General features: G+C 41.1%; 3 protein-coding genes across 4 annotated transcripts in view; all 3 read right to left on the reverse strand.

Moving 5' to 3' along the window:
• MCUB (mitochondrial calcium uniporter dominant negative subunit beta) overlaps positions 1 to 17117 on the reverse strand; it is a 1088652-nt gene that overhangs the window by 1033897 nt on the left and 37638 nt on the right. The gene's annotated exons all lie outside the window — the stretch shown is intronic.
• The window catches only part of OSTC (oligosaccharyltransferase complex non-catalytic subunit), a 148978-nt gene that overhangs the window by 33735 nt on the left and 98126 nt on the right, over positions 1 to 17117 (reverse strand). The window lies entirely within an intron of this gene.
• On the reverse strand, positions 8096 to 12303 carry RPL34 (ribosomal protein L34). Of its 2 annotated transcripts, none has more exons than XM_050791056.1 (5): positions 12257 to 12303; positions 10782 to 10855; positions 10602 to 10701; positions 10186 to 10289; positions 8096 to 8226 (listed from the first exon to the last, which is right to left on the reverse strand). In XM_050791056.1, the coding sequence occupies exons 2-5, from the start codon at positions 10844 to 10846 to the stop codon at positions 8142 to 8144; spliced, it is 354 nt and encodes a 117-aa protein (XP_050647013.1). In that variant the 5' UTR covers positions 10847 to 10855; positions 12257 to 12303; the 3' UTR covers positions 8096 to 8141. The 2 variants fall into 2 exon arrangements, with proteins under 2 accessions (XP_050647013.1, XP_050647014.1); XM_050791057.1 differs by having other exon boundaries at positions 12155 to 12264.

A 17117-nucleotide genomic window follows, 5' to 3' on the forward strand; every position in this document is an offset into this window, starting at 1 on the left:
AATGTAGCAAGACTCCATCTTTTTTTTTTTTTAAAAAACAAAAACCATTTTACAAATTAGCCAGGTGTGGTGGTACATGCCTGTAGTCCCAGCTGCTTGGAAGGCTGAAGCAGAGGATTGTTTGAGCCCAAAAGTTTGATGTTGCAGTGAATTAGGATGGCACCAGTGAACTCCAGCCCAGTGAACAGAGCAAGACCCTGTCTCTAAAAAAAAAAAAACAAAACAAAATGGAAGAAAAAAGAAAAAGAAAGAATATAAAACTTCCAAATGTCAGAAAAGCTTATTCCTGTCTTTTTGAAAATGGCTACTATACCATAAAAAAGAACAAGATCATGTCCTTTGCAGGAACATGGATAGAGCTGGAGGCCATTATCCTTAGCAAACTAATGCAGGAACAGAAAACCAAATTCTGCATGTTCTCACTTATAAGTGGGAGCTAAATGATGAGAACACATGGACACACAGAGGGGAACAACACACATTGAGGCCTATCGCAGGGTGGAGGGTGGGAGGACGGAGAGGATCAGGAAAAATAACTAATGGGTACTAGGCTTAATACCTGCGTGATAAAATAATCTATACAACAAATTCTCATGACATAAGTTTACCTATATAACAAACCTGCACATATACCACTGAACTTAAAATAAAAGTTAAAAATAAATAAATATATATAAAAACTCAAAAAATGGCTACTATGGACCTTTTGATACGCTTAAAAATTGATAAAACAGTTCTCTTTAAAAGTATTACAATTTTCACTCTGTTGGAAATTATATCCATTGCAAGGATTTACATTTTGAGTGAAAACTTTTAGATAACAATCTGAAAATGTGCAAGAGTCTATATAACTTTCCAAAATGTTAAGGGGTACTCAAGTAAAAAGAAATATTTAAAGATCATTGCACTGTACCATTGTTTTAGTGGTATGCTGCTATGTAACAAATCACCTCAAAATTGAATGGGATTTATAAAGCAGCCATTTTATTTTTTCCTACCATTCATTGGGCTGATTAGACTTAACAAGGCAGTTTTCTGCTGGTCTCACTTAAGGTCTCTCATGCAATCACAATCAGATGGCAGCTGTGGCTAGAAGCAGTCATCTAAAGCAGGGTCCCAAACTATGAGCTAAGGACCAAATCTGACCTGACATTAGTTTTTGTAAACAGAACTTTATTGGAACATAGCCATGACCATTTGTTTATGTATTGTCTAGGGCTACTGACATTCTACAATGGCAGAATTGAGTAGTTGTGACAGAGAGACCATATGGCCTGTGACATCTTTATATGACTTACACTAAGATGCAATAAACATGTTAATTTTCTTCAAGACCATTTGTTCTTTAGACAAGTCAAGCTGTAAGCTTATTTTCAACCCTAGAATGAGAGAAAGCTGAGAGAGTAAAGCCTTTAGGCTATTTGCACATGCCAAGGAATATAGAAGCTGAATGAGTATCAAGGGAATTTGGTCAACAAATTTGATCCTTTTCCTCCTTAATGGTAGGTGGTTGGTGCCTAAATTATCTAGGGGATTGCATAATTTAAATATCCCCTAATGCAGAGGAGGATTTATTTGCTCCTAACTAAAACAGTTTAGGAAAGCTTTTCTTTTGCTCGTCTCCCTTAGGATGGAAAAGTAGCCCTGGGGCCACACAGGTATACTAAAAGCTATGTGCTGACAGGGATGTTCCTTCTTAGTGGTTAACGATTAGTTCACACATTTCAGGTTTATTGGCCTCTAAATATTGAGAGTGAATTGGATTGCCTGTATTTTTTCATACAAGCTATTTCTTGACTTAAGGCATTTGCACATGTTGGTTTCTATGTCTGGAGTGTTCTCCCTTTCTGTCACCCAGCCAACACCTACTTATCTTTGTTGTGAGCTTAAACATCATTTTCTCAGAAAAAGCCTCCCTTAACTCCCCCATGAGGTTCCCTTTCCATATTGTTTCACAGCACTGTGGACTTTCTTTTTGTGACTATAATCCTAGTGTGTGCAACAACAAATGTGTTTATGTTCCCCATTTAACATTGTCTCTCCTGTGTGCCATGAGGCAAGAGAAGAGTCTCATCTGCTTTGTTGATTACTGTATTAACACTTACCCAGCGGCACAGTTTCTGGTACAGTGTAGTTTCTAATAAATATTTGTAGAGTGAATGAATGAAAGCCAAAGCAATTATAAAAGAATGTAAATGTTTGGCAAAAACACTTACATAATCCTTTAGGTTAAGAAACATTTAAGATTTATTAAAAATTATTGAATAGCTAATATTTTGGAAACCCAAAAAGCATCTTTTCATTCAGAATTATTGCAGATCTTATCCTTTAATTTAGAAAATGTTAGGGACTGAATGTTTGTGTCCCCCTCAAAATTTATATGTTGGAATCCTAACTCCCAATGGGATGGTGAGGCTTTGGGGAGGTATTATAATTAGATTTTGAGGATGGAGCCCTGATGACGAGATGAGGGTCCTTCTAAGAAAAGACACGAGATAGGTGATCTCTCCACCACGTGTGGATACAGCAAAGAGATGGCCATCTGCAAACCAGGAAGAGACATGGAATCTGCCAGTGCCTTGATCTTGGACTTAGCTTCCAGAACAGTGAGAACTAAACGTTCAAGCCACTCGGTCTGTGTGGTAGTTTGTTACAGTAGCGTGAACTGAGGTAGAAATGAAATTCATAAAGACAGTGTTAACTTCTCTTTTTTTTTTGAGACGGAGTCTTGCTCTGTAGCCCAGGTTGGAATGCAGTGGCACAATCTCGGCTCACTGCAAGCTCCACCTCCCAGGTTCACGCCATTCTTCTGCCTCAGCCTCCAGGTAGCTGGGACTACAGGCGCCCACCACCATGCCCAGCTAATTTTTTGTATTTTTAGTAGAGACAGGGTTTCACCGTGTTAGCCAGGATGGTCTCCATCTCCTGACATCGTGATCCGCCCACCTCGGCCTCCCAAAGTGCTAGGATTACAGGCGTGAGCCACCACGCCCAGCTAATTTTTTGTATTTTTAGTGGAGACAGGGTTTCACCGTGTTAGCCAGGATGGTCTCCATCTCCTGACCTCGTGATCCGCCCACCTCGGCCTCCCAAAGTGCTAGGATTACAGGCGTGAGCCACCGTGTCCAGCCAGATAGTGTTAGCTTTTCTACACCTGGTTTAGAATACTGTTTACCACATCTAGTTTTTAAGAAGATGAAACTTTCCCCTTTGCAAGATTTTTAATTCCTTTCCCTTCCATTCATGCGGAGAACTGGTCACACAGAGAACTGGATTCAATCAAAGGCTTGTTTTGGATTTTATAAAATCAAACCCCAAACTCTTTACAGAATCACAGTATTAATAAGTACTTACAACAAAAATTTGTAAAGTACAAGTCATTATCAAACATGTACCAGATATATATCAGAGCTCCTGGTACCAAGAGCATACTATATTAGTTGTGATCACAGAATATAACTTGAGTAATATCTAGGGATGTGCTGGTAGTATTTAACCTCCAGCTCTCTGGGGGAAAACAGGATTTTGTAGCATTTGCTGAGGTGTTAATACTCTCACCGTAACAATCTCAAGGTGCCAACCAGACGTCATTGGATGCAAAGCTGGAAAGAGATGCCCACAACTGGCTCTTGCAAGCTGAGGTGAGGTAGCTCCAACACACCAACTTGTACTATTGGACCTAATAATGGCAGAATAATTATTACCAGCAATAAATAACCTACTTTAGAGAAAAATCGTAACATTCAGAACTGCTTCACAATCTTATTCTGTGAGGATTATGTGATTTTAGTTGGTTTGAAGATGCATAGTTTACAGTGAAAGTTGGACATAGCCCTGACTATCAAAACTCTGGAAGCCCAAGCTCTTAATCATTAGGGTAAAGATTATAGGATGTTGTTAAGTTACTAGAACAAACTTGATTTGCTTATTTAAACATTTGGAGATTTAATGTTTTTAAGGGTAAAAGAACCCTTTCAACCTTGTAACAGAATCTATAAGCAATTCAATGGAAGGAGAAATATTAGACTTTAAAAAGACCACTGACTATATTCACATGTCTTTTTAGGAACCTATCAAGAATACTTTGTCACACACCTAGAACTGGATTCAGTAAGAACTTCATTTTGCTTTTTACAAAAATGAAAACCCAGAAGTTACAGAATCCATCTGGGTCACTTGGACAGAGTCGTTACTATGTTAACACCAATCAATGCTCTTTGTCTTCTAAATACTGAACTTCAACACCAGCTTGTGAATTTTAAGAAATAATTCAGTGTAAGTGAAATAATCAGATATATAAGAATGCTCATGTTGTTAAAATAGAGAAAAATTGGAAATAGCCCAAATGTTCAAAATAAAGGGAATGTCTAAATTATAGCATGTGAATTTGATACTGCATGCAGCTACTAAAATATTCTTTGAAAAGAAATATAATCACAGGGGTTATGTGGGAGGAAAAAAAGAGTTGAAAGTTTATATATGCAGTGGGCTTCCAGTTTTTACTTAAAATATCTATTTTATTCCTGGAAAACAAGATGGGAAGAAAAACATCCAACTATCACAAATGACTGAGTAGTGGCTGGGCGTGGTGGCTCGAGCCTGTAATCCCAACACTTTAGCAGGCCGAGGCAGGCGGATCTCCTGAGGTCAGGAGTTCGAGACCCGCCTGGCCAACATGGCGAAACCCTGTCTCTACTAAAAATACAAAAATTAGCCAGATGTGGTGGCAGGTGCCTGTAGTCCCAGCTACTCGGGAGGCTGAGGCAGAATGGCTTGAACCCGGGAGGGAGAGGTTGCAGTGAGCTGAGATCGCATCAATGCACTCCAGCCTGGGTGACAGAGTGAGACTCTGTCTCCAAAAAAATAATACAAAGACTAAATAGTGAACTTGAGATTTTTTTATCATTCTATTTTTCCAAACGTTCCAAAAAGTCTACAAAGATGTTTGTAATTAAAACAATTTAACATACAAGGAATTCTTTGAAAAGAATGTACACCTCAATTCCTTCACTTCCTTATGTTTCTCAAAGTTCACCCATTTCGTATTTTGCTGAAACTTGATAGTTCCCACCAGCTAGAGCCTGTGTGTCCAGTCATATTGTTGTACCTAACTTGCAGCAGCAAGGAGAGGGAGAAGCCTCCCTCCACCAGCAAGAACTCAGGCTGGGGTGGCAAATTGGCTTTCCCCTCCACAGCAATTTTTCAGAAATTACATCTCAAACCTTTCAAAAACTAGACTGGCCTAAAGAGCAGCCAATTAATTGAATTTAAGTTTTAAGGCACATTATTGAAAGTGCCACTTTTTAGATTGTTACATCAAACACAATAAAACATGATCATAAAACTGCTTGGTGCAGTATATATAAGCCTAAATCATGAGGAAGTGATGTAAATCTGCCTTAGAATTCAAGCTTTTCAATTCTATCCCCATTTTATAATATTTTCAATATTGTGATTAAGTATTATACAAGATAATTAATTCTACTATGCTGGTTGCTTAACAATCTTCGGGATTGGCAGGTGTTTGGGGAAAGCTAACGGATCTCAATCGTTTGAGACTATGAATGTTGACAACTGGAATCCCAGCTATCATTGATTCTGCTGGCATTTATCAGGGTGCCCGATCATTAGACTTACTCACCAACACAGCTGCAAACATCCTACCAACAGTACAAATGGCTCTGGGTTTTCTATAACCTCTGTCTCTTCTCTCATCAGTAAAATGGGAATAAAGGTGTTGCAGTTGCTGGCAGGACTAAAACAGATTTGGTGGAGTCAGGCACACAGCCAATCAGGTGTACTGTGGTTAAAATGAAATTCTTAAAAGTGAGTTCAAGCGCCAGCTTTGCCACTTACTAGTTCTGTGACTCCTCTCTTCTTCTGCAAAATGCTAATTAAAAATTTTATATACCAAGAACAAGTTAGCTGGCAGTGGGGTAAAGGTGTTATGAGGTCCTATTTTTCTTGCCTTTTACCTTAAGAGGTATTCTTATTTTTTAGGCAGGGTCTTGGCGAGCTGCCCAGGGTGGTCTCCAACTCCTGGCCTCAAGTTATCCTCCCACCTCAGCATCCCAAGTGTTGGGAATGGGACTACAGGCGCGAGACACTGAGTCTGGTCTAAGAAAAGCATGTTCTTTTTGGTTTTTTGTTTTTTTGAGACCGAGTCTCGCTCTGTCGCACAGGCGAGTGCAGTGGAGCGATCTCGGCTCACTGCAACCTCCGCCTCCCAGATTCAAGCAATTCTCTTGCCTCAACCTCCCGAGTAGCTGGGATTACAGATGTGTACCACCATGCCCAGCTAATTTTTTGTATTTTTAGTACAGACGGGTTTCACCATGCTAGCCAGCATGGTCTCGATCTCCTGACCTCATGATCCGCCTGCCTTGGCCTCCTGAAGTACTGGGATTACAGGCGTGAGCCATGGCGTCCAGCCAGAAAAGCGTTATTTATAAGAGGTAACTCTCCTCTGCTAAGTAGTTACATCATGCCAGTTAGTAGATACATTTTCCTCAACTGAGGAAAATAGTCAAAATTTACTGTACTCCCCAGGTACTTCAGCTTCTGCATTCCCTGATGGTTCAAGGTCTCTGCTCTCTACTCAGAGATTGGAATAAGCTTGTTATGGCTTTAAGAGATGGTCCTGGCCGTGTGCAGGGGCTCATGCCTGCAATCTCCGCACTTTGGGAGGCCGAGGAGGGCAGATCACTCGAGGTCAGTTCAAGACGAGCCTGGCCAATATGGCAAAACCCCATCTGTACTAAAAATACAAAAACTAGCTGGGTGTGGTGGTGGGTACCTGTAAACCTCTGGAGGCTGAGGCAGAATTGCTTGAACCCAGGAGGTGGAGGTTGCAGTGAGCCGAGATCGAGTTTGGGCAAGAGCGAGGCTCCACTTAAAAAAAAAAAAAAAAAAGTTGCCAGCCAACAAGTTGGGCAGAGTGGCTCATGCCTGTAATCCTGGCACTTTGGGAGGCCAAGGCAGGCAGATTGCTTGAGCCCAGTAGTTTTGAGACCAGCCTAGGAACACAGTAAAACTGTTTCTAAAAAAAACCAAAGATGAGCCAGGCATGGTGGTGCCCACCTGCAGTCCCAGCTACTTGGGAGGCTGGGGCAGAGAATCACTGGAGCCCGGGAGGTGGAGGTTGCAGCAAGTCACGATTGCACACCAGGCTGGGCAGCAGGAGTGAAACGTTGTCTGAGCTGGCAAAAACACTACATAGTTCCCAAGAAAAATGAGGTCTGAATTTTAATATTCTGGTCTGGATAATAAATCCAATGTAGATCAGAAACTATACCCTTGACCCAAGGTTTTATATACAGTTGCTCACTCATTTGTTAAATAAGGAGTTTTGAGCTCTCCAAGATACCATTTTTGAATTGAAGTGACCTAAAAGAACAGAGGGTTTAAAAACAATCTTAAAAAGGTTCCATTCCAAGGAACTAGAATACCCAGGTTTCTATCCCGTGAAACTTGCTGATGTAAAGGAGATACTATAATAAGGATCAAAAGGATATTAAAGGTTCAAATAGAAGGGTCATTCCTCCCAAACCACCCCTAAGTCTTAGCCCACAAAGGGAAGGACATTATGCTCCAATGCAGCGGTAGAGCTGTCACCAAAAAAATTCTAGCAATCAGTGACCACCAATTGTTTCTTCAGAAAAAGTAACCCACTGGCTGGGTGTGGTGGCTCGCACCTTATTACCAGCACTTTGGGAGGCCAAGGTGAGTGGATCACCTGAAGTCGGGAGTTTGAGACCAGCGTGACCAACATGGAGAAACCTCGTCTCTACTAAAAAATACAAAATTAGCTGGGCATGGTGGCGCATGCCTGTAATCCCAGCTACTTGGGAGGCTGAGGCAGGAGAATCACTTGAACCCAGAAGGCAGCAGCTGTGGTGAGCCGAGATCGTGCCACTGTACTCCAGCCTACGCAACAAGAGAAACTCCGTCTCAAAAAAACCAAACCAAACCAAACCAAACAAACAAAAAAAGAAAAAAGAAAAAGTAATCTAAAAATTACAGGGTCTCCAAATACCATACAGAAGCAAAATTTGTATACTAACACATTATAACAGAAAAAGAAAAAAATCATACATACAGCAAGTCTTTTCATTTTTATTACTCAAAAAAGTTTCATTTTTTTATTTAGCTTTTTGACTCTGTGCTTGTGCCTTCAACACTTTCACAACGATTTTCTGCTCCTCGATAAGGAAAGCACGCTTGATCCTAGAAAGGAAAATACCAAATTAATCGTTTCTTTAAAATGAACTTCATTTTTTATTTAGCATAGAGAAGGCAAACATGGTAAAACAACTAAGCAAAGCAATCAGGGAACCCAGGAAACTACAGGAAGCCCACAAATACAGAGTAAAACTTAAAAGCTAAAATTCATTTAAAGCAGGATAATCCTTCAATTTCATGCCAGTAGTTATCTGTTCTTCTCAGTCAAGATAAACTATAAAGTCATCCCCACAGGAGACCACTTATGAGAGTTCTAATTTATTGTTAGGATCCAGGAATAGTGGTATTTCTTGATTTGCAAAAGTCTTAGACTATTTTAACCATATTTTTGAAAATTCCCAGTAAAAAACAACACAGAAGGGGCTATGTGCTAAAAATTAAATTAAAAGGTAAAGGGATATTAGCAAGAGACACCTCACCAAAAGCTAGGATTTTAGAGCCTGTTTACGGCCAATTCCACCATACACTAGCTGCACACTGGACAAGTTACCTTCTCTATATTAAGGTACAAAATAGTTTCACACCTATTTAACAGGCAGTTTATGAAGATTAAATTTGGAAAGATTTTTCTCATCTTTGAACCTCCATCTGGGAGTGCATTTTACGGATCACTATCATTACAGTGTTGTACAGGACCTAGCAAAAAGCAGGTCTTCCTAGCATTTGTTCAATCAGTTACCAAGAGAGGTAAAGCACTCCTCTTGCTTCAACTTAAACCTTCCCCCACCCCATTTCCCATTGGTAACCCTGGTTATCAAATAACCTAGCCTCAAAACTCTGGGTTTTCTAATTTCTTCAAATCTCCCCCAAGTGATCCTATCAGAGACACATACAACTGATGTCACTTAAAAATTCCCTTAACTTACTTAAAGCACAGACCACATGCAGACCTGCTCAGCATCACAGCTAACAATGCTAACTTCTAGGCTATCCTGTAAACCTAAGTTCAAATCTTCAGGAGATAAGGCCTGAGAATTTGTATTTTTAATAAATTTTTAATAAATGTGCCCATCTGATTTTGTGTTCAGCAAAGTTTTAGAACCAAAGGCTGGGGGAAAAAAGCCAAACTTCCTCAGCTTAAAACTCATGACTTAAATCCAATGTACATTTCCATTTTCACCCACAATGTGCCAGATCAGTCTGTACTTTCCTTGCCTGGAATGCCCTTTCTGCACTCCAGGCTGGGCTACAGAGCGATACTCTGTCTCTAAATAAATAAATAAAGCTAATCTACCTTTTATTCTGCAAAATCCCTCATAATCTGGCTTTTCTTTTTTTTGAGACAGAGTTTCGCTCTTGTTGCCCAGGCTGGAGTGCAATGGCGCAATCTCAGCTCACCACAACCTGTGCCTCCCAGCTTCCAGCAATTCTCCTGCCTCAGCCTGAGTAGCTGGGATCACAGGCATGCGCCACTACGCCTTTTCGTATTTTCAGTAGAGAGGAGGTTTCTCCATGTTGGTCAGGCTGGTCTCAAACTCGCAATCTCAGGTGATCTGCCTGCCTCCACCTCCCAAACTGTCGGGATTACAGGCGTAAACCACTGCACCTGGCCATAATCTGGCTTTTCTATCTTTGTTGTCCATCATCTCCTGAAACCCTATGCTCCAGGCACATGAGAACACACAGCTCTTCTGTTCCTACACTTTTAACACCTTCCACACTCCATCTATGTTTGTCCAAACCACTAAGAGACTTTCTTACCCACCTCCTTAACAAAACCAAGTTCCTTTTAATCTCCACATCTAGCATAAATATGTCCCCAAATTGTTACTCTGAATATCATTTCTTGCTTTGTGCAGCATCAATTATCCATAGTGAAGGAAGGATTCTCAAGAATGCAACTGGTTTAAAATGAGTTGTTTCACCATTGTACTGATTAGCATACAGTGTAACACACACACACAAGAATCTGCTAAAGAAAGCCCATTTAAGCATTTAACTTACCTGTCACGAACACATTTAGCACACATGGAACCACCATAGGCCCTGCTGACATGTTTCTTTGTTTTGGACAATCTCATAAGAACTTTAGGTCTTACAGCACGAACCTTCATAAGAAAAACATTAAGATTATTTTGTGATGCTTTAACAGAAATTTCCCTAAATTTTGTTAAGTGTTAAGGGCAAGTTTAAAGTAGGTTACAAAGGGAAATAGTATACTGATTTATCTGAAAGGCATTTCACCGCATTTCTCAGATTGGTTTAAAAAGTCTACGTTCTTGGCAGATTTGGCTCATGGATGATTAGTAATTCTCAACCCTCTTAGTGGTAACCTCTCCTTGATTCATTCCATCATGAAGGGATGAAAGCTCAACAAGTTCAAGGCTTGTTAGGCTGCTCAAAGTAAAAGGTACACTTACCCCTCGAAGTCTGCCTGGGCACACACCACATGCAGATTTTGGTGCTTTCCCAACCTTCTTGGTATAAAGGTAAACAATTCTATTACCAGGGGTTCGGGACCTAGAAAGTGAAACAGTCAATAGGTTAGCATTTTGTAGAGTAAATGATAATATATACTTAAAATTTTTAGAAATACTTACAGCCTAGTTTTGTTAGAGGCTGTATTGTAGGAAAGCCTACGTCGGTATGTCAAACGTTGGACCATTCTGAGTGCCTAAATTAAGAACAGAGTAACATCAAGTCTTTCCATTGTAATAGTAGATAAAATCTCAAAACAGCATTATGTGGTCTATTTCATTCACGTACAAATCCTTGTATGTAACACCCTTAAATTAAGATGTATTATTTATGGAACATTTCCACCTTTCAAAACTACTTGTATTTAAAGGTGACTGATAAACAAGAGGCCAAGAATGTTAGCTTTCCTGATGGTAATCAAATGTGGTACTTCCTTAACATTGTGATGACCAGGCTCCTTACTCAGAGTCTGATTTTGTTTGGAGTGGTGTCCAGAAAAGGGCTACGAGACCAGTTGGAGAAACACTGCTTTCAACAAAGAGCACAAGAAGTGAGCTCTGAAGTCCAATCCTTAACTATGCCATTTATTGGGAATACACAGGGCAAGGAGCTAGCCTCCTTCTCTCTAAAATGGGAATTCTGCCTACTTTATACAGCTGTCATTAGGATTAAACGACGTGAGCTATCCCTCCCAACACAATGCCTGGCACATGTATCAGGGTTCAATGTCTTGCCCTAAAGCACCACCTGCGTAAAGGCATACCCTTTAATACTAATTTTGGTATTACACAAGTTTCCTTGGGTTATGACACCTGCTTTCTTCCCACTTCTGGCAACTTGATGTTATTTAGCAAAGCGGTTATACAGATATGCATATGAGCAACTTCGTTAAGTGAACTACCCAAAGTAAAACATAATCAACATTTGAACTAATTGTCTTCCCATTCCGCACCTTGTAACCACTTCATAACATTATTTTGTTATTTAAAAGAGCCTGCATTTGTTGTCACAAGCCTCTCACTATAAAATTAAACTCAAACAGAACTACCAGACACCAAAACTTGACACGTAAAGTCAGTGCGAGTGATTTATGAAGCCACTATTCTGTTTGCATCTCCAAAAGCAAGACAGAAACTTCTCTCTAACACATTTTTCTCTTCCTAGACATGGGCCTTGGAAACAGAAGCCAAATAGCGAAACCACCACCCGAACTTGCCGGTCCCCGCCCTCCCAAAGACTAAGGACGTGTACAGGCGTGCTGTGGAAACGTGGGTGCAAAATCTGAAAACGTTCGGCGATTTCCCAGTCTCAGACCGCCAAACCACAACTCGTTTGTCTCCAAACGCTGCACTTGGAAAGGAGCAAACTCCCGGGTGGTGAGCTCTGGCTACTCGCGGCTTTGGAGGGGCCACCAAGAACAAGGGATTTCCGAAGATCAAAGAAAGGAACTTCCTCACCACCAACCTCCCTGTTGTGCCCCTTACCCCTACGCCACCTCAAATGAATGCTCCTGAGAGCGCTAGGCTTCCTCAGCTCCTCGGATGGCAGCCGATTGTGAATGAAATAAAGACAGGGAAAAATAGAACAACAGCCATACCTGCAGACAACGTCCCCGGAAGAGGAAGAAAAATGCCTTTGCGAGTTCAAAGGTCAAATAGAATTGCGCAGGACAGGAAGTTGCGTCAGAACCAGCGGCACGGCGGAGAGTGCGTATCCGTGTTGTACGGAAGCCGACGCACCTCTCCGACGTGGGCGGAGATGCAGGGAACCGCCACGTTGTACGGCAAGCAACTTGCCGCCCCGCTGTGGGCGGGGATGCAAATTGGCTGTCTCTATCAAGGCCACGCAGAAATCTATTGGGAATCGCTGTAGAAACAAACGCAAATGACAAGCCGCAAAGGGCAGAGGTGGGACAAAGTCAACTTCCTTCGTTTTCATGGAAGCTACATGTTTAATCTAAAGGGCTCCAGCTCTGTCGTTAGACCTGTGTTTAAATCCCAGCTCTTGACATTTATGGTTAAGGGACCTTCGAGGACCTTCCCTTCTTTAACCTTCCCTTCTCTTTCCTTGTCATTTATTCAGAGCACAAGCTTTACAAACAAATTGGGATTTTAATCCAGTGTCTGCTAATTATTAGCTGTGTTACTTTGAGCAAGCCCTTAAATCTCTAAAAGGAAGATATTAGGAACTACCCTGCCGTGTTATGTCATGATCAAAGGCATTATGAAGTTAAAGTACTTAGCACAGGGCCTTATAGAGAGGAAGTGCTCAGTAAATGATTGCTAATCTTATGATTATGTACAAAGAGCTACTTGAGGCTTTTCATGGGTGGTAAAGTTTAACCTTTAAAACAGTACGTAAAATTTTACATTAAGTGCACGTGTGTATTTTTCTGAGAGGTGGGTCCCTGGCTTTCATCACCCTGTCAAAGGGATTCATGACCTCTAAAAAAGTAAAGAACTCTTTGCCTGGGCTCTAAGGGAGAATGCTAAAAGGGACCTTTAAGTTTTTAGTCTTAGATTAGGCTCCCTGGAAACACACCTCAGAGAGACTTGAGTGTTGGTTTATGGGGAGCGCTCTTAGAATGCACCTCCAGGAAGCTGAGAAAGGTGGGGTCAGGTGATTCACAACGTGGTTGCAACTGAGGCCTCAGCTGTTCCAACAGGGAGCTCTGGAATTAGGATAAACATAGTTGTCCCAAACAAGCTAGGAAGCTCTGCCTTTGTGCTCCCACATCAGCCAGTTCTTGGCATGCTGCTCCCTGAGCATGGGTGAAGCGCTTTCCTGAAGCTGAAGGTAACGTCCAGTGAGGAAGAGAGCTGTGAGGCAGCTGCATTGCCCCAGAAGAGAGGATTTGGGTAGAATATCCCAGTACCCACTCAAATTTCCTTCTAGGATTTCTAATCTATCTGGCAAATCAAGAAAGCAGGCAAGTGACTGAGGGCATGTAGTCTGTCTTGAACTGTGAGGCCTATTAATTCTATCAAGCCTCACATCACTGCCATCTTTGTCACAACACCAGATGGAAGGCTCTGGTTATATCCTTCCCTCTGCTCACTCTCAAATAGCTGCTTCTCCCCTGACCTTGTCATCAACTGCTTCCCTCTTTTCCAGTCCTTTGATTTTTGTCTTCTGAAATCTTTTTCGTCTCTGTGCCAGGCATTGAGATGGAAGCTTGCATAGAGAGACAAATGTGGTTTTTGAATAAATGCACAAATGAATATATTTACTTGCAATATGTTCTCTATATTTCAAGAGAGACTTTGCAGAGCAGAAGAGAACAGGAGATGGGAGCCCTTGCCACATTATATTGTTTACATCTCTGTCCGTGCCTTCGCCCACCCCAGTAGATAAGAATAGTGGTCTCATTATTGTAGTTTTCCCTTAAGATACTTAATCCAGTTCCATAATACTATTTTTCCCTCTCTTTAAATTTGTAATTGCATTTTTTCTTGATCAGTCTTGAGAGAGATACGGCGATCTTATTAAAAACTTCAAAGACAGCCAGGTACAGTGGCTCATGCCTGTTAATCCTAGCAGTTCGGGAGGCTGGTACAGAAGGATCGCCTGAGACCTGGAGTTAAAGATCAGCCTGGGCAACATAGCGAGATGCCCATCTCTGCAATTTTTTTTTTTTTTTTTTTTTTTTAGTTAGCCAGGTGTTGTAGCACATGCCTTTAGTCCCACCTACTCAGGAGGCTGAGGCTGGAGGATCACTTAAGCCTAGAAGTTTGAGGCTGCAGTGAACCATGATTGTGCCACCATACCCCAGCCTGGGCAACAGAATGAGATCCTGTCTCAATAATAATAATAATAATAATAGATGTATGAAACTTTGGTATATGACAAAGGTAATAGATTGGTGGGGAAAGATTTGTGACTATTCAGTAAATGAAGTTGGGAAAAATGGTTATACATATGAAAAGAAAAAAAATTGTATCCTTAAGTCACTCTACACAGAAAAAAAAAACCTTAAATGAGTCAATAATAAGGCTTTAATTTATTAGGAAATATAGGTGAATATCTTATAGACCTTGGAGTAGAAAAGGATTTTTTAAATACGACACAAAAAGCACAAACTCAGAAAAGACCGATAAATCTGACCACATTACAATTAATAGCTTTTATCCAAAAACCCTTAAATAAGCAAATGTTAAACCTCAAAGATTCCCAGTCCAAGCCAAAAAAAGTATGATAGGTTCACCTTATTTTAATTTCACAAAAATTTGTAAAATATGTAGTAAGTGCACACAGAAATTAATGAACAGAGAACAAAGAGAGATTAAAAAAACAAATGAGATTATTTAGGCCGGGTGTGGTGGCTCACGCCTGTAATCTCAGCACTGTGGGAGGCCAAGGCAGGTGGATAACTTGAGGCAAGGAGTTCGAGACCAGCCTGGCCAACATGGAGAAACCTCGTCTCTACTAAAAATACAATAATAAGCTGGGCGTGGTGGCAGGCGCCTGTAATCGCAGATACTCAGGAGGCTAAGGCACGAGAATCACTTGTGCCTGGGAGGTGGAGGTTGCAGGGAGCCAAGATTGCACCACTGCATTTCCGCTGAAGTTTGCCAGCCTGGGCAACATAGAGAGACTCTGTCTCTAAAAAAAATTTTTAAGGGATTTTGTACATGTGATTATGATTACTAATCTGTAGACTAAAAATGAAGCCAAAATTAGAAGGAGAATGAAGGAATGTGTTGCAAGACACCAACAGCTTTTGTTATGCTAAAAATAGAATTCATTATTGGCAGTTGTTTTTTCTTTCTTTCAGTACTTTGAATATATAATTATATTGGATTTTTTTTTTTACTTCCATAATCTATTGAGAAGTCAGAAATTATTATTATTATTATTTTTTGCTTCTTTAAAGAGAATTTGTCTTTTTTCTCTGGTAGTCCTCTAAAACATTTTCTCTTTAGATTTAGTTTCTAGTAGTTTTAGTATGATATGCTTAGGTTTGCTCTTCTTTTTATTCTGTGGGTTGATAGGGATGTGTAAGTCTATGTCTTTTTTTTTTTTTTTTTTTTTTTTTTGAGACGGAGTCCCGCTCTGTTGCCCAGGCTGGAGTGCAGTGGCGCGATATCGGCTCACTGCAAGCTCCACCTCCCGGGTTCACGCCATTCTCCCGCCTCAGCCTCCGAGTAGCTGGGACTACAGGCACCCGCCACCACGCCCGGCTAGTTTTTTTTGTATTTTTAGTAGAGACGGGGTTTCATCATGTTAGCCAGGATGGTCTCGATCTCCTGACCTCGTGATCCACCCGCCTCGGCCTCCCAAAGTGCTGGGATTACAGGCTTGAGCCACCGCGCCCGGCAAGTCTATGTCTTGACCTCTTTCATGAGGTTTAGAAAATTCTCACCCATTATTTGTTCAAATATTGTTTCTGCCCCATTCCCCACTCTCTTTCTGGGACTGCAGTTGCATACTGTATCCATATCACTGTATCTCAAGATATTTTTCCTGGTAATCAGTTGCTGCATAACAAACCATTGCAAACTTAGTGGCATAAAATAACCATTTTAGTATGCTCATGGATTACATGGATCAGGAATTTCTACATGGTATAATGAGAATAATTTGCCTTTACTATGTAATGATTGGAGCCTCAACTCGGGGGTAACTTGAACAGCTAAGGTGTGCATGGGTTCTCTAGAGAAACAGAACCCATAGGATATACATTTATTTATTTATTATAGGAATTGGCTCATGTGATTATGAAGGCTGAGGGGCCCTGCAATCTGCCATCTGCAAGCTGGAAAACCAGGACAGTTGGTGGTATAAGCCCTAGTCTGAGTCCAGAGTCCCAAAAGCCAGGGGTGCTGATGTTCAAGAACAGAGAAGATGAATGTCCCAGCTTAAGCAGAGAGAAAATTCACTCTCCTCCACATGTTTTTCTATTCAGACCCTCAACAAATTAGATGATACTCACCAACATTGTTAAGGCAATCTTCTTTACTTAGTATACTGATTCCAATGCTAATCTCTTCTGGAACCACCTTCACAGACACACAGAAATAATGTTACCAGCTCTCTGGGCATCTCTTAGCCCAGTCAAGTTGACACATGAAATTAATCATCAGGCTGGGCATGGTGGCTCACACCTGTAATCCCAGTGGCTTTGGGAGGCCAAGGTGGACAGATTGCTGGTGTTCAGGAGTGTGAGACCAGCCTGGGCAACATGGCAAAACCCCATCTCTACCAAAAATACAAAAAGTTAGCCAGGTATGGTGGTGCACACCTGTGGTCCCAGCTACTCAGGAGGCTGAGAGGATCACTTAAGCCTGGGAGGCAGAGGTTGCAGTAAGCTGAGATGGCACCACTGCACTCCAACCTGAGTGACAGAGTGAGACCCCATCTGTAAAAAAAAAAAAAAAAAAAGAAATTAATCATCACGGGGTGGGGGTAGAGGGTGGAATTATCTGAATTATTTTTAGTTTAATGCCTGGATTGGGCTG

This window comes from Macaca thibetana, chromosome 5 (assembly GCF_024542745.1).
Source record: "Macaca thibetana thibetana isolate TM-01 chromosome 5, ASM2454274v1, whole genome shotgun sequence".
NCBI lineage: Eukaryota > Metazoa > Chordata > Mammalia > Primates > Cercopithecidae > Macaca > Macaca thibetana.